This window comes from Typopeltis vanoorti, chromosome 15 (assembly GCF_054136105.1).
Source record: "Typopeltis vanoorti isolate ZY-2024b chromosome 15, IOZ_Tvanoo_1.0, whole genome shotgun sequence".
NCBI classification, from domain to species: domain Eukaryota; kingdom Metazoa; phylum Arthropoda; class Arachnida; order Uropygi; family Thelyphonidae; genus Typopeltis; species Typopeltis vanoorti.
In genome coordinates, this window is record NC_143563.1 from 82,240,350 (window position 1) to 82,265,089 (window position 24,740).

Consider the following 24,740-nt stretch of genomic DNA (forward strand, 5'->3'; position numbering starts at 1 on the left):
GTATAGAAATTGAAGATTTCGATTTACAGAAAACTTGCTCACATGAACAGATATCTCCACACTCAGTCTCACCGTTATCCCCCCCACAGAAGTTTGGAATCATTTCTACACTTGGACATCAGGCTCGCTCCCTTCTTTATTACGAAGAATAACTTAACAAAGAACTATCTTTCAAATGAATGGCTATTCCCAGAAAACTATTAACAAATTCCTGTTAGTCCACTCCATCATCATAATGAAGATACCACAAGTGTTAAAGGTAACATTTCTCTATCTTACATCAGCTCCATCTCTCCCAAATTGGCCAAGGTTCTTAGGAAATACAATATACGAACTTTATTCACACCTCTACCGAAACTCTGCTCCTTACTGAGCCGACCTAGATGTAACAACCTCAAGTATCCCGGTACCAGATTTTGTGCAACTGTGATAAATCATACTTTGGCGAGACAGAGAAATCCATTGAGTTATGCATAGAAGAACATTGGAGGGACATAAGTTACAGGAGAATGCGAGCCAGTGCTCTTTCGAGCCATGTTCTGTTTTCCACAAATTCTAATGAAGAGAACCACATCCATCCAGTTCTCTGAGACAAGTCTACTAATATTTTCTGGTGTTACGATGAACTAGAAAAAAAGAAAGTAGAATCTAAAGAAATCATCCTTAATCCTATACATCTCAACAGCAACCTAAGTTATAACCTGTGTGACTGTCATTGTGCTGCTATCCAATATTGGTGTACACGAGATCGTGAGCGTGCGCTCACGATCTCGTGTATGAATGGTAAAACACATCTTTCTCTCTCTGACCATCTAAGATATGTATGAATGGTAAAACACATCTTTGTAACCCTAACTTTAAAATATGGACAAACACATCTTTCTCTCTCTGACCATCTTACAAAACACATCTTTCTCTCTCTGACCATCTTAGATATGTATTGAAGGTCAGAGAGAGAATATTTAAAAATATTCTCTCTTTGACCTCATTGTTGAGGTCAGAGAGAGAATATTTTTAAATACACATCAACGCATTAATGTTGAAATGTATACGCTAACTTATTTGTGCTGTTTAGAGTTATTTCTTTTATTTTTTGCACCTGAAGAAGTCTGTTAAAGACGAAACTAGTCATGCCATTAAAATTTGTTTTTACTTCTTATTTCGGTTTCCCAGTCATTTGATCCTAAAAAACATATATGAATTCAGAGCGAATTGAAATAAAATTCAAATTAATTTGGACTTAAAAGTTAAAATAGGAATCGAATATTAAGCTCACCTGAAATTAATTAGTCCTCCTAATACATGTATTTTGTTTCTGGAACAACCTTTAGTACCATCCAGCAGAGATAAGCTAACATTCTTGGGTTAATTGTGCACATGCACACACACACACACACACACACTGTAGTAGTAGTGATGTCCAAATGAATAAGAAAGCTATAAATAAATAGCTGTCACCTTTAAGAATTTTTCAAAGACAAAAAATTTTGCCTTTGCAAAGACATGCTGTAATTTCTTAAATGGAATACTTGGTATTTTTTTTTTAAATTCAGATAAAAATTTGCAGCCAAGTGTCAATGCTGTCTTCATTACTAATGCTACAAAAAAATTTGCAACTGTAATAGAATAAATGTTAGAACAATTATGTGCATGTTACAACACAGGAGGAGAGCTCTTCACAATTATTATTATTATTAGCAACCAAAGATATAAAGCAGGTAGTTATATATGAGGGGATATCCAAAAATAACTGGGATTTGAACTTGGCATGTGTACATTTTCTAGTTACAGATGATGCCTAGCTGCATCATCTGTAACTAGAAAATGCAGTTTTCCATGCCATTCTAGCAAGTGCTATCATTCTGTGTGAACTGGTTTGTTCTGCTGGCTGCTTTTTTTTTTTTAGTGCTTACAAGTAAATTTGGCGATTTTGTGATGGTTGACCACAAGGAACAGAGAATGTGTGCGTGAAATTTTGTTTTCTTTTGTGTAAAACTGCAGCTGAAACTATTCTTATGCTTCGACAAGTCTTAAAGGATTCTGCTTTAGGTAAAATGTGGGTCTGTGAGTGATTTTTATCATTTCAAAAATGATAACATGGCAAGACCAACCACAATCTGTCAGATCCTTTTGAAAGAAGAAATGATGAAAACATCAAAAGGATTTGCCAGGCAATCAATGAAGATCGTCAAAGGGCCATTAAGAAAGTTTCTGAAGAGATGAATTTGCCATGGAGTTCATGTCACTGAATTTTAACAGAAGTTTGCAAACAAAGTGTGTGTCCACTAAATTTGTGCCTTGTTTTCTCAAAGAGGATTAAAAAAAAAAAGGGCATGTTAATATTTGCCACGATTTCAGGGCGCAAGTTCTTAATAACCAGAACTTTCTTTCTAAAGCTGTGACTGGGGATGAGACTTAGTGCTACAGTTATGATCCGGAAACAAAACAAGCATCAAGCCAATGGAAACATGCAAATTCACTGAGAACCAAGAAGGCAGGTGAAGTTCGATCATATGTCAAGACAATGTTGATTTGTTTTTTGTTTTTTTTTTGATGTAAATGGAATTGTACACAAAGAATTTGTTCCTCCTGGACAGACAGTGAACCAACATTTTTATATCAACGTTTTGAGAAGATTGCATGATCATGTGCGATGAAAACAGCCAGAAATGTGGAGTAGCAGAGATTGGTTGCTGCACTGCGACAAATGCCCCAGGCCACATGGTCTTGTCTGTCCAACAGGTCTTGACGAAAAACAAATGGCAGTTGTTCCCCAACCTCCCTACTCACCCAATTTTTTTCCATATACTTTTTTATTCCCACGGATAAAGAAAACCATGAAAGGGTAGTGATTCATTGATGTAGGTGAAGTTAAAGAAAAGTCACTGGAGGCCATAAACAGTATTCCAGTTGAACAGTTCCAGAACTGTTTCTAGCAGTTGAAAAAACAGGACAAGTGCATTGACTCACATGGAGAGTACTTTGAAGGAGACTAGAATATGGTATTATGAACTTTAATAAAATTTAAAAAAAAAAATAATAATTCTGGTTATTTTTGAGTACCCTCGCATATAAATAAATTAAAAAAAAATTACTATGTCCACCTGTGTGGTATAATAAAATAAAATAATAAAATTACCTTCCCAAACTAGGAGTTCAAGATTGTCATTCTTATTTAAGATTCATTGCAAAGCTTACTTCTTTATATATTTTTCTAGTTGAAAATGCTTTTATGTACAACTTCAATCTTGTTCCATTGGTCCTTATGTTTGCATAAAATATGCAAGATCCAAAATGTTTGACTCAAGGTATCTAACTCTTACTATAACAAATCCATAGGAACCATAGAAATCGTGTTATAATAGATAATTTGTTGTAGTGAATTTTTTGGTGCTTTGGGCAGGACTTTCCTGTATTTTGTTATAGCAGCATTTGCTGTAGTGAGAATTGACTGGAATCTGATATTCTAAGGCACTGTTGCACTGAGAACGTCAACATTCAGCTTTTCTCTTGAATGGCTATAACCTACCTCCATTTATGAGATATTTAAAAACTATACCTTTGTTTTCAACTTCCTCAAGATGACATCCATAGAATTATATGCCTTTACATCAAAGGTTTATTTGACAGTCAACAAGTTTTCTGTGTTCCTTAAATCTGCAAAACATCTTCCATCCTATTTGCATAATTGTATCTCCCTCCATTAAAGATGTTGTTTCACTCTCCCATGCAAGAGTTAATCAAGTATCTTGTCCTTTTTTGGACTTTCATATTTTGGTCAGATAAGGAGAACAGTAGTTAAGTAAAATCAGGTTTTATATGTATAATTTAATTTCTTCTGATATAAGGTATTGAAATAAAACTGGGCTCATCATAAAAACTTTTTTTTTACTAGGACTATATAAAGAAAGCCATAAAGCTCTACTGCACCAGTTTAACCTAAACGATAATGGCTGTCTTAAACTCCTAGTTTTAAGAAGCAGTCTTTATAAATACTTCACATAGTTGCAATTAATTCAATTTTTACATATAAAAATAAAAAGTAGAAAGGCTTGTACATTGGCTATTAATCACTGTATTTCTTTAGGAAATTATAACATGACTAATGATAATAAATTTAATTAATAACTTCTGATATTTTGCAAAGTCAAATTGCCATCATCAGAGAATGCAGCACAGTATAATATGTACCTGCAGGTGCTAATAGTGGGTGAATGAGGCTGAAGCATAACAACCAAAGTTGGGCTTGAAGTCCTAAATATTGCACTCCTAATGGGCTGATGGAAGTTGGATTGAAGTTCGGAGGATCAATGCTTTCCAAATTTGGGACGTGCTTTCCAAATTTGAGACAGTTTCATGCAATCAAACTTGCTGAAGTTTGGGTAGTTTCTTAAGGCTAAGGCAGATTCTAGGAATAATTTTTCATGTTTATATTTGCTGCAGTGCAGTATATGTTTACTGAGTTCTTCTGCTGCTTTGTAACTTGCATGTCATTGTTGTAACATATATACAGATTTGTTATGTTTGCTATGTAACTATCTTGTACCATTGCCACTTATAATTTGCCTGAAAATTCTGATCTGAATTAGAAGAAAGTTATTCAGGTTCCTAATGGAGAAGTTATTATTACTTAACTTCTTAACAACTTTAAGGCTTGTCAATTAATCACTGTGTTTAAATATAGCATTTTTATTTATTTAATCTTTATTTCTATCTCTTTATAGAGATAACCTCTGTTCAACAATTATTTTTTAATTCCTAGTGTACCTATATATATATATATATATATATATATTTATTTATTTATTTATTTACACAAGGGTTCACTCCAATTGCTGCAATGACCTCTTTTTTTACTATTTCTTTCAGAATCCAAAAAATCACTGACTCAAGACCAAAATACAAAATAAACACATTAAATAAAACAAAAACATCATATTAATGTTTGAGTATGTTTTGTGTTAAAATCATCTAATAATGCTCTCAAAGAAAATTGCATAAATACCATAGTTTTCCATGTATAAGACAAACCCTACTTTTCAAAATTAAGAAATCAATATTTTAAACATTAAACAGAACACATTCGATATGTGTTCAGTAAAGTCTCGTACAGTAAAACCTCGGTATAACAGACTAATTTGGGCGAGGGAGTGTCTGTTAAATCCGAAAGTCCATTATATAATAAAGTAGATTTTCCGAATGCTTTTTTCTGTTGAAAACCTGAACACATTACTAAGAGACCACAGAGAAACATGAGTATGACTTCTAATTTTTGATTTAACGTTAAATTAACTCTTTTTCGTTTGTCCATATTTTAAAGTTAGGGTTACAAAGATGTGTTTTACCATTCATACATATCTAATTTTAAATTTATATTGAATAGGTCTATAAAATACATATGTACATAAACTATTCACTGCAAGTAAACAAATGCACACTACTGGGTGTGGCTTAGCGCACGTCTGAACATCAGCTGGCACGCGTTAAAACTGCTGCAGAAAGTCACGGCACTCGACAAAAAGAACCAATTACAGCGCGATTGGTGTGATCACGTGCTAATTATTCACCGAACATGTTTTATGAGCGACGACTCATTTATATTGGCTAAATTACTATAGTGTTTTTTCAACATATGATGGCCTATTCGCCAAAATTTGTTGAAAATAACAGGAAATTAATAACAAAAAATAACCTATTAATTTAATTATAAGCAAACCTTGGTTAAATGCATTTTAAAATTAACAGGTGTTAATTTTCACATGTGACATACGGACCAGAAATTTTGTCCGTTAAATCCGAAATCTGTTAAATCGAGGTCCGTAACGAAGGTTTACTGTGTATTTATTACCTAATTACTGTATATTTAGTAATTAGGTAATATTTTTAAGATACATACTAAGAAATTATGCATCACTCTCAGTTCCGGGCATATCATTTTCTTCATCGTTTTTTTATTTTCAGGCATTTTTATGGGCTAGTGCTCAAAATATTTGTTAATGCATTAACTTACCCTACCAATGACCTGCAGATGTATGAATGCTTTCAGAGTGCTGATTGGTTTATTCAGAATCAGCCATTAATGACATCAATCAACAGAGTTAACAAAGGCTAGTGATTGGTGGAAACCTGTTCGCAGAGACAAGGTACCGGCAGTTTTGCCATGGCAACCACGGGTCTCTCAACCAGTTATTCCCCATGTATAAGACAACCATTTTCGGTCTAATTTTATACTTTTATTTATACTTTTTCTAAAAATTTTAGAAAAAGTATAGTCTTATACATGAAAAAAAAAAACAAGGTATATAGATAATGATATATTGCCTGTATAATCATTTAATAGTATGCAGTATCTTTTCAGCTTGAAAGAATTCCTTCCAAAAGAATATGCAAAAACTAAAAGCTATGAAAAGAAAGTTTTTGTCGTAAGTAACATTTATTTTTTATCATCTGTTTTTTCCTTTTTTTTAAAACAAAATAGCATGATTTTCAACTACGTTTTAGAATATATTTTTACAATTCACCATGAAGAGAAATTGATATATTTTTCTCATGGATAATTTATTGTTTCAAATTCATCTTTATACCCATAACAAAAATACATTTTTTTTTTAAATTCCATTTATCTATTCAAGTTGGGTTGAGTCCCTTAATTAGAGGTTTTAGGTGATTCAATGCAGCCATCTTGTTCTATGTTGCATCCCCCTAAGGTCAAGTATTTTATGTCTGTAGATATGTGTTCACAGGGCTGGCTTGCCTGTTTTGAAGGATGAAAAATGCTTCCTGCAGAAAAAACCATGCACCTTCTGTATATGACTGGCTAATCTATCTTTCATTGAAAATCCCTGATAAAGGTTCTCTGTGTTATCGACCTGACTCAAGCTTGGATCTTTTCAGCCAAAGGGCTCCATTGAAAACAACTGATCTATGGAGGATTTAGTTTATTTATTAGTCATAATAATTTACAACTGCAAAATGCACATTAGTTTTCTTTTTTTTTTTTAATATACTATTATTATTATTACTACTCATATGATTATCTATTGTATGTTGGTTGATAAGAGGAAGAGAAAACCTTTCTTTATATAAGTCTGGTGGTAAGGCTTATACATTGGCTATTCATAACTGTATTTTTTAAGAAAATTATAATGTAGACTAAACTCTGTTTCATATAGACCTACTGTTTGGTGATGCTTTGTTGATGATGTGTTGCCCATGTGGCCTGGATGCTCTCAACATATCTTTAGGTGTGTTTTTCTAATATGAACTGGATCCCAGGATCCAGTTCATATAGAAAAAGAAAATGACAACAGTCTTCCCTTCCTAGATACTTTAATCACACAACAGACTGATGGATCCCTGGCATTCTCTGTTTGCAGAAAACCCACACACTGGAAGATACAATCACTCCCACTTCTCCAACAGTATGGAATTATTAAAACTTTATATAACAATTTTGTGCTCCTAGGATCCTGAATTGTTAAAGATGGGTATTGTACTGAAGAAGTTAGAAGAAGATTATTACTTGGAAGGAAAGCAATGGCAAATTTTAGCAAGATCTTTAAAGATAAAGATATCAGAATCATGAAAGCAGTGGTATTCCCTATGGTACTGTATGGATGTGAAAGTTGGACCCTAAGAAAGAGTGAAAGGAGGAAGATAGATGCATTTGAATTCTGGGTTTGGAGATGCTTGCTAAGAATACCATGGACTGCAAAGCAAACCAATAAATCAGTGATAGACAGAATAAAGCTAGATTGCTCCATCGAAGCTATGATCATCAAGCAAAAATTGTCATACTTTGGACATATTAAACAAATGTCAGTCTGGAGAAAATGATGATGATGCTTACTAAAGTTAATGGAAGCAGGAGAAGAGGATGACTAAGAATTAGATGGTGGATGGAGTAAAAGAAATGACTGGAAATTCTGAAAGATATGGCCATCGACAGATCTGAATGGAAAGCGTATGTTCATAGAATCACCAGGATTGAAAACGACTCGATGGAACTTAATAACAAAATATGACGGTGCTAAATTAATTAGTTCAGATACCAGTGTCCTCTCCACTGAACTTGACCACCTTCACAAAACCTTCTTAGCCAATGACTGCCATTCCTACCATATCCAAAAATATATTAAAACCCTCAAACCCACACACCCTCTCCAGAACAGAGACTTCTCCAAAGCTATCACCATTCCATATATCCAAGGCACATTCGAAAAACTAACAAAAACCTTAAAAAAAATACAACCTTCCAACCACTTACAGACCATATCAAAAATTAACATCTCTTATCCCTTCCACCAGCCACAGTTCCTAGACCTGCCATGGAACTGGGAAACTGAAGTTGTAAACTATCCTACTATGGCTAAATAGGAAGGCCAGCCAACATCAGAATTGCTGAACATAAGGACTATATCTATTTCCATCACTACAGTCACTCAGGACTTGTTGACCTTACTTTGGATAACTGCCATAGAATATGCTGGAAGAAAGCCAATTCACTCCATTGCACCAAGTATAAATATGGAAGACTTTTCCTTGAATGTACTTCCGCGTTAAGAAACTATCCTAACCTCAACAAATTTACTTTCATGAAACTGCCCCAAATTTGGGAAGCTCTCATCCTCTGTACTTCAGCCCAACAGCCAAGGATGTCCAATTTAGCTGACTAGTTGACACTATTTAGAAATTTAGGCCTACTTTCATTTGACATGCTTCATCTTCATTACTAAGTGGCCTGTGTGCATGTATCTTATTATATTTTGTTCTGGATGAAGGCAATTTGACTTTGTCAAAATATCAGAAATATTAATTAAATTTATTTTGGCTACATTGTAATTAGTCTATGTTGTAATTTCCTTCAAAATATGGTTATTTCTTTATGTATATGTGCTAGTGTGGTATCGCAGCTCTCCCTCAACCACTCAGGTAATTTTTAATACAAAGGTTATATTTTCATTTACTGAATCTATTAATATGATTTTTGTTATAGATATATCTGGTTTATTATATAATATATCTAGTATACTAAGTTAGAAGATTATGGCTTTTTTTTTTTTTTTTCAGCAACAAAACGTTTTCTTTATGATAGCACTGCCTGAGTTTTAGTCATTTAGCTCCCAAGTTCAAACAGCAACATTGATTGTAAGAAACCAACTCTCTGTAACAATAAACAACATATTATTGTTCACAAGTCATGTTATCATAATTCATACCTGAGTTTGTTTGATTTGAAATTTTCAAACTTACTCTTTGATCATTTAGAATTCTTTCCTTTTGTAGTTCTGCTAATTGGTCATTCAGTGAATAACTATGAATAAAAAATAAAACAAATTGATAATTAAAAACTAAAATAATAGAGAGCAAAATGGATCATAAAATTGCAATAATAATAATATATAAAATAAAATTTTTTTAAAATAATAAATAAAATAATCAATAATAATTCTAAACGATACAGAAAATATTATAATACTGCTGCACATATCATTATTATTATTATTGCTATTAATATTATTGTTGTTGTTATTATTACCAGAACCTGCAGGGAGTTATTTCAGGATGCTTCATCACCCACACCAGCTATCATATCTTTTCTTGAACTCATTCACACTGCCAGCACTCATCATTGGCTTGCAAAAGTAGCCACTCCAGTGTATACTATTCTTTAAGAAAAAAATCTAGCTCTTGCCCCTTTCTTGACTGCATTCATTCTCAACTTCCATGGTATCCTCTTGCCCTCTCTTAAAAATTTAATGGGAGTGACACCAGATTTCATTCAATATAATGTCTCTTAACCAGAATCCTTGCCTTTCTGTTAACAGACCAGCATGAATAGATAAATGTTATGGATTCCTTTTAGAAGTCTAGACTTCTCCAGACTTCTTTGAAAAGTCTAGAGAAAAAAATTTTTTTTTAAAGATGAAGTAGAAAAGAAATGGGAATGTCCCGGTCTGCTGTATGGCTACTTCAAGATATAAATTCAAGATACCAAGAAATTATATACTTGGCTTAATCCTTATCCAAGTGTAAGCAAACAAAATTTGCACCTGAAGTATTTTCAGGACTGGAACAACTCGTATATAGAAGCTAATGACTTCACTTGCCTTAAAAGTTTATTTTTCACTTGGTTAGAGTATAATAAATTTAGTTTAATCCTTTATCCAAGTGTGAGCAAACAAAGTTTATGCCTGAAAGTATCTTCAGGACTGGGGTCTTACCCCAGTTCTGAAGATGCTTTCAGGCATAAACTTTGTTTGCTCACACTTGGATAAAGGATTAAACTAAATTTATTATTCACTTGCCTTAGTATCCCATAATACAAAGCACATATCCTTACGGACATATATAATGCTATGCATTATAGGAAGGGAATTACTTCAACCTTAATATGACCTCTGGATCTGACTTCCATTGATGAGACCTCATCAGTGGGAGTCAGATTGCTTCAATTGGTGCCATGGCATGTAAAATTGCAAGGGCTGCTTCCCTTGTAAAGGAGTGTTTGAGAGGTAATGGCAGTCTGCATAATTATAGTCAAGAGAGTAAATCAAGTGGGAGTTAAATGGATGAATATCATCATTAAGCTGGAGTTGCAAAAAAAGAAACAAATGTGGAGGAAATTTAAGGAAAAAGGTGATCAGCAGGCACATGAACAGGACAAGGCACATGCCAGAAGGATAACCAGTGTGGTAAGAAAGGCAAAAGCAGAATGCGAAAGGAAGTTAGCAATGCAGGCTAAAGATGATCCCAAACAGTTCTTTCGATATGCTGCAAGTAAAAGAAAGAATGTATATGGCAGAATGATTTTAATGAATGCTGATGGTAGGGAGGTGATTGAATCAGTCAAAATAGTAGCATTACTAAGTGAACACTTTGCAAAAGTATTATATATCATCCAGGTGGTGATATTGCAGGAACTAGAGAGCCAAAGGTTTATATGGGATCCGAGGTAAAGGAAATGGAGGTGCATAGCATATTACAGAACCTTAATGTAAATACATCTGTGTGATCGGATAGAGTTTTACGTGAAGTGACGAATGAATTGTCAGTGCTCCTCCATTTCCTTTACCTCGGTTCGATGTATAAGTCTCAGCTCTGGGTTAGTCCCGAAGGGGAAAATAGTTCTGTTGCATACAGGGCTCCAGGACTGATGGAACAAATTACTGACCAATCAACATATTAGGAGTTGTTGTCCAAGTATTGGAAAAGTTGGTCAAGGGCAAAATACAGGAATGGGTAGATGGAAATGGGTTACCGTATGGAATGGGGGGGGGGGGGGCAGCATGGTTTTGTGAAGGATAGGCCATGCCTCAGTAACTTGCTCATGTTTTATAATACAGTGACAGCTGAGTTGGATAAAGGTAATGGGTTTACAGAGTGATACTGTTGGACTTTGCAAAGGCCTTTGACAGGATACCACATGGAATTTTAATCAGTGAACTTCAGCACATGGGGATAGATATAGGGATGGTAAGATGGATAGGAGGGTGGTTGATGGAGAGATATCAGAGAATAGTTTATTCAGGAGTAGAGTCCAAAAGAAGGCCTGTGACCAGGTGCCTGGGCATGATTGCCCCCCCCCTCCCCCAATAATAACTAATGGGGTTAGTAGAATAGTTGAATGCGGTGACCAAGGAGCTAATCTGCTTCCATGATCTGTTTGTTTTTGGGAAGACATTTATTTAATGTGATGCTCCATCTTGCTGTAAAATGGTGTTATTTGAATGATTTGATCTCTGCAGTGTAGGGATGAAGAAATTCTGCAACATGACAAAATATCTTTCTCCATTAACTATTGATTCTTCAGAAAAGAAAGGACTTTTAATGCAAAAAATTCATAAAATAAAAAATATAAATACAAAAAAGAAAAATTAGGTTTACATGGATAATATTATTGTATAAAAATGTTTAAGACATGGACTTTAATATAATTTTTACTAAATAGTTCCATCATTTGTATATCTTTATTTATTAAAATTTAAAACCAGTGCAGGAATTTATGACCACCCTGTATATGTAGATCACGCTGTGGTAGCTTTGTAATGAAAATTGTGTTTATTTGGTTGCAAGAATAAAAATATGCACTTTGAACTAAGAAGTTGCCAATTAATTTACGAATGCTTGGATGTTTATTGGAGAGAGCATTTTAAAGATAATAATAAACTAAATTTATTTAATTAATTATTATTTCTTTATTAAGTATATTTCTAATTAGATTACTAAGCCATTATATCTCCTTGGTCATCATGGTTACAAAAAAAAATAGTAATCCTATGCATGCAGGCACAACAGCTGGAAAGCTGATGTAGACATTGTAAAAAGTGGTCTTCTACAATCATAACTGGTGTCCTCTATGAGTGCTATGATGGAATCTTGCTAATGTTGAGTGTAGAGAATGTTGTAGTTCTGTGGTGGATTCCAGAAATAGTGTCTCTCTGATTTAAATCTATTTGTGTATAAGAGGGAGGTTCCCCCCCCCCTGTTGGATCTGATCCATATCTGTGGCATGGTCTGCCATCCCAGAATGACTGTTGTAGATGATCGACATAGTATGTTTTATTAGAGATATTCTAGATAGATATTGCTAATATCCATCTAAAAATAACACAAACATACGTGAGTGAGTTGGGTCCAGAGTCAAATATATCTAAAAAGACATTTTTATATTATATACTCTTTTTTCCCACAAGAAAGCAAATTTGATATTTTGTTTTCAGTTGGTCTGAATGGCAAAAAATTTTGCAAAAGTAATTTTGAAATTATGAATTTATATTATTGTATATATTTATGTATTATCTTATACTGCTGGTGGTGACTGTTTCAGGAACACAAGAAGTATCTTAATAACAGTGAACTCGAAGCCAAGGCAAAATATGTGTCTTTAGCCCGGTCTCTTAAAACTTATGGGGTCACATTCTTCTTAGTCAAAGTAAGTGTTCATCAAACTTAAAATTTGACACACTTTTTGATGTTAAAAAAAAAAAATAAAAAATAAAAAAAAAACTTTTAAAAGTGACCCTTTTAAAATATGAAAATTTGATTTTTGTTTAAATTATAGGAAAAAATGAAAGGAAAAAATAAATTAGTACCCCGACTTTTAGGTGTTACTAAAGACAGTGTTTTGAGACTAGATGAAAAGTCAAAAGTGGTAAGAATTTAAACAGTAATTCCCATTACTACTTTTAAATTGTAGGATTTTATATAAACATTGTACTAATTTTTATGTTCATTTCTGAAATATTATGATTAATTTCTATTGAGCATGAATTTTGAATTTGAATACATAGCATTGTGTGGTCCATATTAAGTGAAAAAATATTCATTTAAATAAAATAACACACAAAAAGTTTACTTTGCATTATTATAATTTATTTTAAATATATATGTCAGTCTCTTTTAGGTTTCTCTTGAGAGACTGACATATATATTTTTATACATTGTATAAAATTCAAAGCCTTCAAAGGAAAAATGGCCATCTGAACTAAGGTAGTAATAGACAATAAAATAATTGAACAAGTCAACAATTTTAATTTGAAGATTTAGATGTTTCTAACAAAATTAATTCTTCAAAATTCTTCAAAGTAAATTGGAATAATGAAACACTCAATAAATAAATCCAGCAATATTTATACGACAACAACAAAAAAAGCTGACTAATAAAAATGTATAATATTTTATCAAAACCAACATTATTATAATATGGCAGTGAAACATGGCCAATAAGAGAAAAAGATGAGAAAAGTATCATTGCAGCAGAAATGAAATATATAAGAACAACTTAGATAAAAAGAGAAATGAAGACATATTGAAAGAACTAAACCAAGCATTCATAATAGAAAACAGAAAAATACAGAACTAAATGGACATAGCATCTAGAACGAATGCTATCCAGGAAGATGAAACTACAAACCAAAGGGTCGAAGAATCAGAGGCAGACTGATGAATTGCTGGGCCAAGACCTAAACAGGCCATCTGGCCTAGATTTGAGAAAGTAGAAGGAAGAAGAACACAAAAAGCAGTATTATTAAATATATATATATATATATATATATATTTTTTTTTTTTTTATTGTTCGTCATTATTTCAGCCTTGAAGAGCTATTATTGTGACATGCTTGGTGCAGAACCCTGCAGCTGTTGTTACCTGTATAATAATACTTCATTTTTAATAGAACTTCATGCATATAATTGAATAATGTTATATTTTAATGAATTAGTAAGCGTTACATTTTCAGTATCTCAGTATTTGTCATCTTCCGAGTGAACATCATATAATAAAAATACCATAAAATGCAAGCAGCATAACATGCAACACACCATTACTCAAACAAAACCTGGTCTGTTAGAAATTTTATCTTGTTTTTAATGTTTGTAAAAGAAGTCTAAAATGTTGATAGAACTGATGTTCAGGCACTACTACTACCACATACAGGCATACCCTCCCCCAGTCATATGACGTTAAGTTTCAGATCACCCACCACCATCTCACCAGTATATGCATGTAATGGTATACAAACATCATCATCATTTACCTGATATGTATCCTCAATGGGTGTTCAGGCTACTATGAGAGCATAGTAGCCCGAACACCCATTGAGGGTACAGGCTACTATGTAATGATTAATGCTCTTAATCGTTATATGATTAATGAGAGCATTAATCGTGTAATGCTCTCATAGTTCAGGCTACTATGAGAGCATTACATGATTAAGTTTACATTATTATTAATCTACTAACTACAGTTTTCTGCTAAATTAGTCTATTACTTGTCAGCACTTCAATATTGTTGCATCCAACATTTTGTGTTTCTAAGGAACTTCCGACCAAACCTTGACCTTGGTCTCTTTGCTTCCATTTTGGCATCAAACACCTGTTTTGCTAACCTTTCCTCACATATTCTATTAAAGTGACCATACCAGTTTAGATCAGCTCTACTGACACATTCTTGAATTCTAATGATGTCATGTTCCTTTGTAATATCTTCATTTTTAATATGATTCTGCCACTGATGGCATCTGTTCACTCCCTTAATTTTTCTTAGCTTAGAACCCTCATCTGTAGTCTCTAGTCTTTGATCAAATGCTTTATTTCTAACCTAACTTTCTCAAATCCACAACATAAAACTAGTTTGAACACTGTCTGGTATACTTTTGAACACTGTTTGGCAAATTTTTCTCTTATTCCTTATAAATTTATTCAGTTGGCTATCCAATATACCAGCTTTGCTTATTCTGTGGTCTATTTCCAGATTTAATTTCCCATCTGCACTAAAAGACATGCCTAAATAGCTGAAATATTTTATTTGTTCTATAAGATCTCCATTCAGAATGCAGCTAAAATGGAGATCTACAAAACTTAAGTACAAATACTTTTCATATTCCCATGATTTCTCATCTGCTTGTCATGAAATGAAAATCTGATCCTGACAACCTCTATTTGGCTTGAACCCAGCTTGTTCTTTTCAACATTTCTCTTCCACTCTAATCGTTCTCAATCTCTTTTCAAATATGCTCACGTAAATCTTACCCGGAAACTTAATAAAGATAATCCTCTGTAATTCTCACAGTCAGCTTTTATTTTTTTATTCCCTTTTTTATAGATGGGAGCTATTAGAGTGCTACTCCAATCATCTGGAATTTATCTCTGACCAGGCCCTCTGAATTATGCAGTGTAATCACTGCAAAACCTTTACGCCTTGATACATTAAGCATTTCTGGTCGAATATCACTACTCCAGCTGCCCTTCCACATTTCTAGTTGTTGTAATGATTTGTATTGATACGTACTCCTCTTTGCATTCCTGTTAAAATTTTCTAGTATGGTTCTGTCACTACTTGTTTTGTTTAACATTCTTTCAAAGTAATTACTCCAGACATAATTCTGGATGTTCATGGCACATTGAACTCTGAGAGATATCTGAATATTCTGGACAATTCAGTTCTTCCTTAGTGGCATTTCTACAGGCCTGATCATTATCTCTTTCAGCAAGACAATGCACTATGTCATAAGGCTGGTGCTTTAACTGCTTGGTTTGTGGACATGAACATCAGTACACTTGACTGGCTTCCACAGAGCCTTGATATGAACCCTATTAAGCATTTTGTGTGATGAACTGGAGCATGGGGGGTGAGGTCAAGGGATGTCTGCCTGACCATAGAGTAGGACCTCATTACATGCCTACAGGAAGAATGGTCCAAAATTCTCATGGATTGCCATGGATTCTCATATGTTGTGGAAAGTGTACCCCATAAGATGACTGTAGTCATTGCAGCAAAAGGATGTTTTTCTGTGCTATGGAACAACAACAATTTGGCATTATAAGAATTCTAAGTGCAATGGACTTTATGATTTTTCTTCATAATTTCCTTAGTTAAATTATTATTTTCCATTGTTTGATCCAACCAGCTGTTTGCATTGGAATAGTTCTTATTAGTATGGAAATGTTAATTCCCCATTCCATTTTAAATCTCATCTCTTATCATAGCATTGGTTCTTCAAGAAGTATGTCAAGGCTGTATAAGAGAAAAATCAAGCATACTGCAATTGCCTTTCATTGGAATCTCCATATTCCTGTTCTGTTTATGCTTCTGTTTGTGATAGTTGAAAGCAAATTATCTACACATTCAAAACCAATTTTGAAAAGACCAGAAGCAGAAAACATGTATCATATTAAAATGACCATCATGCTTTTTGTGTTCTGCTAAGTTATTGGCTATTACTTTAATTCAGTTGTGCATTTACTGCTTTTAAATTTTGCTGGATCTGTTGCATCATTATCCATGGAAGAAATCACTCTCTTGGCTTTTTACTTATCCTCCATTTCCTTGATGATCTTGTCAAATATCTTTCTGTCACTTCAGGCATGCAACATTTAATGCCCTCTTTGATTACCTTCCAGAAAGTGATCAGAAGAATCTTGTTCAAACTGGATAATGAAATATTGCCTTGTTATTTTTCGGATTGCCCTTAAGGTTTGTGCTTGTATAGTTTGTTGTCATTTTATTCCTCCTATTCTACTGTGGTCTGTTCAGAAATTTGTCCAAATTAAACCCATTCCTGAGAAGGTGACAAGCCTTTATCATCTGATTAATGTCCAGTTTCTCTTACTCCATTTAATTCTAAAGTAATGAAAAAGACCATTAATACTCATCTTCTACACAAATTCTTCTTCTGACAGAAACTTAGCCTGTCCAGCTGAGTGGTTATCATATATGATCTCCATCCAGCTGTGGGTTCATATCCCACTGTGAGGATAGTTATTTTGTCAATGTCTTTAGATAGTAGATGAATGCCATCAGCTGGTGGGAGATGGCATTCATCCTTATTGCAAATCTGAAGTGGCTCTTGAAAAAGTTCTATGTTTGTTCTCTAGAGTATGGTTTTTGGATTGTTTTGTCCTCAGCATGTCTACAGTTCTAATGTAGGAGTGATCTGTAGTCATAGCCTTTTGTAGGTGAAATTCACATAAAAAGATTTAGTATGTATTCTGCCACTCTCAATCCACTTGAGATCTTTTAACGTATGTAACCCACCTTTTGGACATTTGCCATTGAAAACATTTGGCAATCTTAATGGTTTCTTTTGATACTTCTTAAGCATTGGACTGTGTTTGGTATGAAGGCATATTAAGTAATCTTGCATGTTGTAGTTTGTCATCTGTCTTCTAAATCTAGATTGCTGTGTTTCTCTCTCTCTCTCATATGTTCTCTGGGATGGTAGATATATTTTTATCCTAAAACTTTGCAAATAATGCTGGAGTTTCAGAGGACTTTGTTCTTTTACCTGCTATCTTTCTTTTATATATCAACAACTTTCCTCAGTTAACTCAAATTCAGTCCACAATTCCACTTATTTATTTTTTTTGTGTGCGAACTACAGAAAATGTAAGAACATACATATAAATGATTAAACACATACATTTAAAGAAATAGGCATTAAAAGAATAGGGATTAAAAGCATACATTAAAAGACAAAAACCACTTGCATGAAATATTAAGCAAAAACATAAAATGTCAAATTTTACTCATCCAGTGTCTAATATACTTTAAAGCTGTTTCATTACACTGCATTAAATCTTTTCAGGTACATGTATTATTAATGTCTATTAAGCAGCATTGAGAAAATGATCCATGGTTTGTGTTTCATCACATGAGCAGCTGTCATTGTCTGTGTAGCCTCATCTGGCCATATTCTGCTTTGATCTGCCCATTCTGGAATGAAGTCTATTCAATGTCTTCCATCTTTGCCAGTCAAGATGTAAGCCAGAAGGAAGAGATTTGTTTAAGTTCAGAGCCTCTGGAGATTGTTCTTGCCACATTGTTGACCTTGTAGCTTTTATGGAATCAACCAACAGTTCCACTGAGTGAATAAAACTTTTCCTTGATCTTAGCCTCTTATGTACTGCAACATGTCCATACAAAGGATGCCATCCATCATTTAGTTGTTGTTTCTTTTCATATCTACTCTGTGTGTAGTCCTTCTGATGTGAGGAAGTGCAATACTAGATAGTGAGTATAGATGGTCAATTTTTATAGGCTTAAGGCAGCCAGTAATGTGCCGACATGTTTCATTAAGAACCTTATCAATAATTTTGACATGTGATGATCTTTCCCAAACAGGGCTAGCATACTCGGCTTCTAGTAGTAAGACTTATACGTTGGTTAGACATAACTGGTAATTAATTTACGGAATTAACAAGGCATATGAAGTATTTTATTAAAGATAACTTTAATGAATCACTTCTATATTTCGGCAATGTCACATTGCCATCTTCAGGAACATAAAGATATGGTACGTGCACTAAGGAACTAACAAAGCAAATGAGGAAGAATGTAAGAAACTAATTTTGTTCCTAAAGTCCTAATGGTGCCCTCTTGCGGGCTAATTTGGTAGTCTTGGCAGTTGGGCTGAAGTTCTCATAATGAAAGTCTCCCAAATTTGAGGCAGTTTCATGCACCCAAATTTGTTGAGGTTAGGAACGTTTTTTAGAGCTGCTGAAGATTCTTTGAATAATCTTTCGTATTTAAACTTGCTGCGATGGATTATTTTTGTTTTCTTCCAACGAATTTTATGGTGGGTATCTAAGGCATGGTCTGCCAACCCAGAGCGGCTGTTCTGGTGAAACCGGATGTAGTCTTGGTGTTCTGAAATCCTGATATTTGTTGTTCTGCCTGTTTGGCCAAAGTAGGACAATTTGCAGCTGCAAGGGACCTAGTATACACCAGGTAGGTCTAGGGGAAGTGGTTGGTCTTTGGTAGAGCGGATAAGAGATGCCAACTTTTTATATGGTCTGTAACAGGAAGTAAGGTCATATTTTTTGAGGATATTAGTTATTTTTTTTCAGAGGTGCCTTGGATGTAGGGGATAGTGATAGACTTGGTGTAGTCTTTATTGTGGAGGGGGGGAGGGGGGTTGTGGTTTACAGGTTTTAGTATTTTTTGGATTTTTTTGGGGTTATAGCCATTGGCTAAGAAAGTGTTGAGGATGTGGTTTAGTTCCATAGTCAGGGCCTTGTCATCTGAGCAGATTAATTTTGCCCTGTTATATAGTGTTTTTATCACCCCATATTGTTGTGAGGGGGGGGTGGGATTGCTGGTGAATGTATCTGCCAGTGTGGGTGGGTTTTCTGTAAACAGAGAAAACCAAAGATCCATCAAGCTGGCGGGTGATTAAAGTGTCTAGGAAGGGGAGGGTGTTGTTTTCCTCTTTTTCTAAGGTGAACTGGATTCTGGGATGTTGGTTGTTTAAGTGTGTTAGGAAGGAGTGGAGTGTGTCTGAGCCATGTGGCCAAATAGCAAACACATCATCCACATAATGAAGCCAAATAGTGGGTTTTTGTGGGGCGGAGTTTAAGGCTTTCTCTTCAAATGTCTCCATAAAGAAATTGGCCAAGGGCGGGGAAAGTGGTGAACCCATGGCTGTCCCCTCTATCTGTTTGTAGAAAAGAATCTCCTGCTGAACAGCAGCAACCTTAATATTTGGCCACATGGCTCAGACACACTCCACTCCTTCCTAACACACTTAAACAACGAACATCCCAGAATTCAGTTCACCTTAGAAAAAGAGGAAAACAACACCCTCCCCTTCCTAGACACTTTAATCACCCTCCAGCTTGATGGATCTTTGGTTTTCTCTGTTTACAGAAAACCCACCCACACTGGCAGATACATTCACCAGCAATCCCACCACCCCCCTCACAACAATATGGGGTGATAAAAACACTATATAACAGGGCAAAATTAATCTGCTCAGATGACAAGGTCCTGACTATGGAACTAAACCACATCCTCAACACTTTCTTAGCCAATGGCTATAACCCCAAAAAAATCCAAAAAATACTAAAACCTGTAAACCACAACCCCCCTCTCCCCCCTCCACAATAAAGACTACACCAAGTCTATCACTATCCCCTAAATCCAAGGCACCTCTGAAAAAAAATAACTAATATCCTCAAAAAATATGACCTTACTTCCTGTTACAGACCATATAAAAAGTTGGCATCCCTTATCCGCTCTACCAAAGACCAACCACTTCCCCTAGACCTACCTGGTGTATACCAGGTCCCTTGCAGCTGCAAATTGTCCTACTTTGGCCAAACAGGCAGAACAACAAATATCAGGATTTCAGAACACCAAGACTACATCCGGTTTCACCAGTACAGCCGCTCTGGGTTGGCAGACCATGCCTTAGATACCCACCATAAAATTCGTTGGAAGAAAACAAAAATAATCAATCGCAGCAAGTTTAAATACGAAAGATTATTCAAAGAATCTTCAGCAGCTCTAAAAAACGTTCCTAACCTCAACAAATTTGGGTGCATGAAACTGCCTCAAATTTGGGAGACTTTCATTATGAGAACTTCAGCCCAACTGCCAAGACTACCAAATTAGCCCGCAAGAGGGCACCATTAGGACTTTAGGAACAAAATTAGTTTCTTACATTCTTCCTCATTTGCTTTGTTAGTTCCTTAGTGCACGTACCATATCTTTATGTTCCTGAAGATGGCAATGTGACATTGCCGAAATATAGAAGTGATTCATTAAAGTTATCTTTAATTAAATACTTCATATGCGTTGTTAATTCCGTAAATTAATTACCAGTTAAGCATACTCGGCTGTCGAAAAGCAGAGTGCCAGTGCAGAGGTGCACAGTACTTGTGGATTTGCACCCCACTGAGATTATGTTATGTTAGTCGGCACAGAATATTATTTCGTGTTTGAGTTTTAGCTGCTGTGTTCTCTGTGTGTCGCTTATAATTTAGGGTCCTATCTAGTGTAACACCTAGGTAAGTTGGATTTGGATGATTGACCAGTTTCACACCATTCCATTCTATATTCAACTCTCTCCTTGCCTCTCTATTATTGAGATGGAAAAGACACATTTAGTTTTACTGGGATTTGGTTTCAGTTGGTTTTCTTTATAGTAAACTATAAGGGTTTATAGCTCTTGTGTGAGCTGCTTCTCATTATCATCAAAGGATTTTGGTTTGATAAGCAGTCATCTGCATATAAGAAGGTTCTTGACCGTGGGTTTATAGGTTGATCATTAGTATATATATTGAAGAGCAGGGGAGATAGCACACTTACCTGAGGTAGACCATTTTTCTGGATATGCCATCTGCTCTTTTTTCCTTGAAAATCACCAAAGAATCTCCTGCTGAACAGCAGCAACCTTAATATCTCCACTAACCGATAGCTGTTTGTCATGCTGTAAATTTTGACTAAAAGCTTTCTAAGATTTAGTATGTCATATGCTGCTGTCAAATCTATAAATACAACTCCTGTTGCTAATCCCCTTTCAAAGCCATCCTCAATTAACTGTGTTAAATTTAATACTTGTCCAGTGCTTGATCTTCCTGGTCTAAATCCTGCCTGTTCTTTTAACAGCACTTTCTCTATTTCTGGACTTAGTCTGTTTAAGATTAACCTCTCATACAGCTTCAGTGTTGTGCATAGGAGAGCTATAGGCCTTGTAGCTCTTTGGATCCTCAGCAGTTTTACCCAGTTTCAGGATAGGTATTACTTTCGTTTGCCTCCATATGCTGGGTATGTTAGCAAATTTCCAACAAAAGTTGAAAAATTCTAACAATCACTCTGTTACCTTTTCTCCCAGATTCCTTAGTATCTCATTTCTGATATCATCTATACTAGCAGCTTTTCCTGGTTTTAAGGATTTTTGGGCATTTTCTAGTTCCTCTTTAGTAAATGGTGCTTCGAAGAGATTATTTTCTAACTTTTTTAATATAATCTTTAGGTATTTTTCCTTTGGTATTTAGTTTACCATTCAGAGATAGCTGAGTTGCAATTTGGTTTGCATTTGTATTAACTTCAGTTGCTGCTGTTGTAGGGTCATCTGATAATTTTTTGAGTAAGAGCCAGGCTTTCCTGCTATTATGCTTCATATATAAGCTTTTAATTCCACAATTCCACTGATGACAGTATACTCTACTCCTCCTTCTCATTTGATGAACGTTTCACCTCACATGAACAGTGTTAGATTATTAACTTGGTACAGCATCCTAAATTCTTTTTCTCAGGTGGGGGAGGAGAACATGCTTTTCTTGCCATGGTACTTTTTGACAATACTCAAATCTCTGAACATGATAAGATTTCTCTTCTAGGAATAACTCTGACCTTTATTTTTCTTGGCATAAACATATTCCAAATTTATAACTTATTTTTAACAATATTACAACACCAAACAAAACTAAATTATAAAAGGATGTTTATTAATTGGATTATATTTTACTGAATTTCAAAGAGAATATTCATAGCAAAACTTGTTACAGTTTACATGCAACAATTAGTGCAACAATTCAAATTGTAATGGACAAAAAGATCTTAACTTCTAATTTGGCACCCTCTCATGTTGAATAAAAGAACTATTATAGTTGAGTAGGAGTTGATCTTAAAATGACTGACTCACAAATTTTTTGGCCAAATAATGTAGCCATACTTGTTAAGGCTCGGAGAATGTCTCATAGCTATTGCTGACTCTAAAAATAGTCTTTCTGATCTGCAATGACTTCTGTATAGCCAATGTGTTTCTTATTCTCCAAAGTGGAAGTAAACAGATCATGTCTTTCCACAGCAGGTTAAATCACAGTCACAGGGAACTTTGCACACTCTAGAATATGCTAGGTGTGGATGGATTTTGTTCTTAGGAGAGCAAATCAAAGTTGCTAATCTGACATGTGATGTGAAGGTTATATTTTATTAGTAATTTGGCCATCTTTTCAATTGTACCTTGGATACATGGACAGGAATAGTGGTGTTTGGTTCTTGTGTGTTGGAGGGGAGGGGGCTTATAGTATTTTAATTTTTTTTGTAGGAGTTATAACCACTGGCCAACAAAGTATGGCAAAGATAGATGAGCTCTGTGGAAAGAACTACATTATTAGAACAAATAACCTTGGCTCTGTGTATAAGTGTTTTTTTTTTTCAAATTCCATATTGTTGGGCTAGACGAGGATGATGATGTAATTGTTTATGTAGATCTCTCTCTCTCTCTGTGTGTGTGTGTGTGTGTGTGACTTTCTATAAAAAGATTTCTTAACACATTAGTCACTTATCCAGAGTGTTTTGCCCATGGGGCTAGATGACAAATACATCATCAATGAGAAGAAAGAGAACACATGGAGAACAAAGTACTTACCATGGCTACTTTCAAACCCTTTGTATAACCACATTAAGGGTTTGAAAGTAGCTGTTATAAGTACTTTTCTCAATGTGTTCCAAGTAAAAGTTAGCTAAAGGGAAGGAAACCGATTCCATTGCCATTAATCTGTTTGTAGATTTTTTTTCCTTGCCAAGTAAAGTAACTTGCATATATAATAAATTTGAATAATTCAAAGGTATCGGAGTGGTTGCATGACTTTATTAAAGCAAGAATGTCTGCTAGTAGTACAGTAGTAAATAAGGAAAGTGACAAACTAACAATTATTTTTGAGTTTGTAAAGATGTAATTTTTTACTAGTGATTAAATTGACAGAATTTTTTTTATAAAAGTAGAATAAACCTTTTGTAATCTAGTTTTGTTTGATGTTGTAATACCATTAAAAGTAATATGCATCCAACGCCTAAGCCTGTTAACTAGATATTCCAAATTTTCCCTTTTTTCTCTTGCTCAAGGCATTATTTTATCTCCAGACAGCTTTTTTACATTATTCTCACCAATGAAATGATGTCAACTATAGTATACTAGTACTGTGGGCCTAAGGATTTTATCTCTTTTTAGTAATTTTATGGATACCAAACATGGATCTTTACAAGCCAAGCTACTCCAGATCTCCAGTAAGTGGAGCAGTGGTTCCTAAAAACAATCACACATATCTGTGCCCATGGCACAGTTTGAACCCACAGTCTGTTAGTTGGAGAGTGAATATGCTAACCACTCGGCCAACAAGCTCAGCATTTATCTCTGTACAAATCACAATCATTCCAACATTAAAATGCTTTAATGGTTGGAATAATTTGTAAATGCTTTAAAATGCATGATTAAATACAGAAGAGAACAGTTAATTAATTATCCATCACTTATAATTTCTTGACCAACTTCTCCCTCTCCATTCACCATACTTTTACTTCATGTTCGCTCTTTGCTGCTTTCATTTTGAACAATTATTTCCACAATCACCATTCATCAGAATTATCATCAGTAATTTCCCCACACTATGAATCTAAAATAAAACATGTGCAGTTTCTTTCAACACTTCTTTACAGTTAAAAGTGACAGAACC

General features: G+C 34.6%; 1 protein-coding gene across 1 annotated transcript in view; it reads left to right on the forward strand.

Annotated features, from left to right (window-relative positions):
- The window catches only part of rhea (Talin_middle and talin-RS domain-containing protein rhea), a 709,058-nt gene that overhangs the window by 220,556 nt on the left and 463,762 nt on the right, over positions 1-24,740 (forward strand). The window contains exons 9-11 of the mRNA XM_090405775.1: positions 6,359-6,422; positions 12,830-12,934; positions 13,064-13,153. Coding sequence (XP_090261901.1) covers positions 6,359-6,422; positions 12,830-12,934; positions 13,064-13,153 — 259 coding nt within the window. The remainder of the gene's footprint in view (positions 1-6,358; positions 6,423-12,829; positions 12,935-13,063; positions 13,154-24,740) is intronic.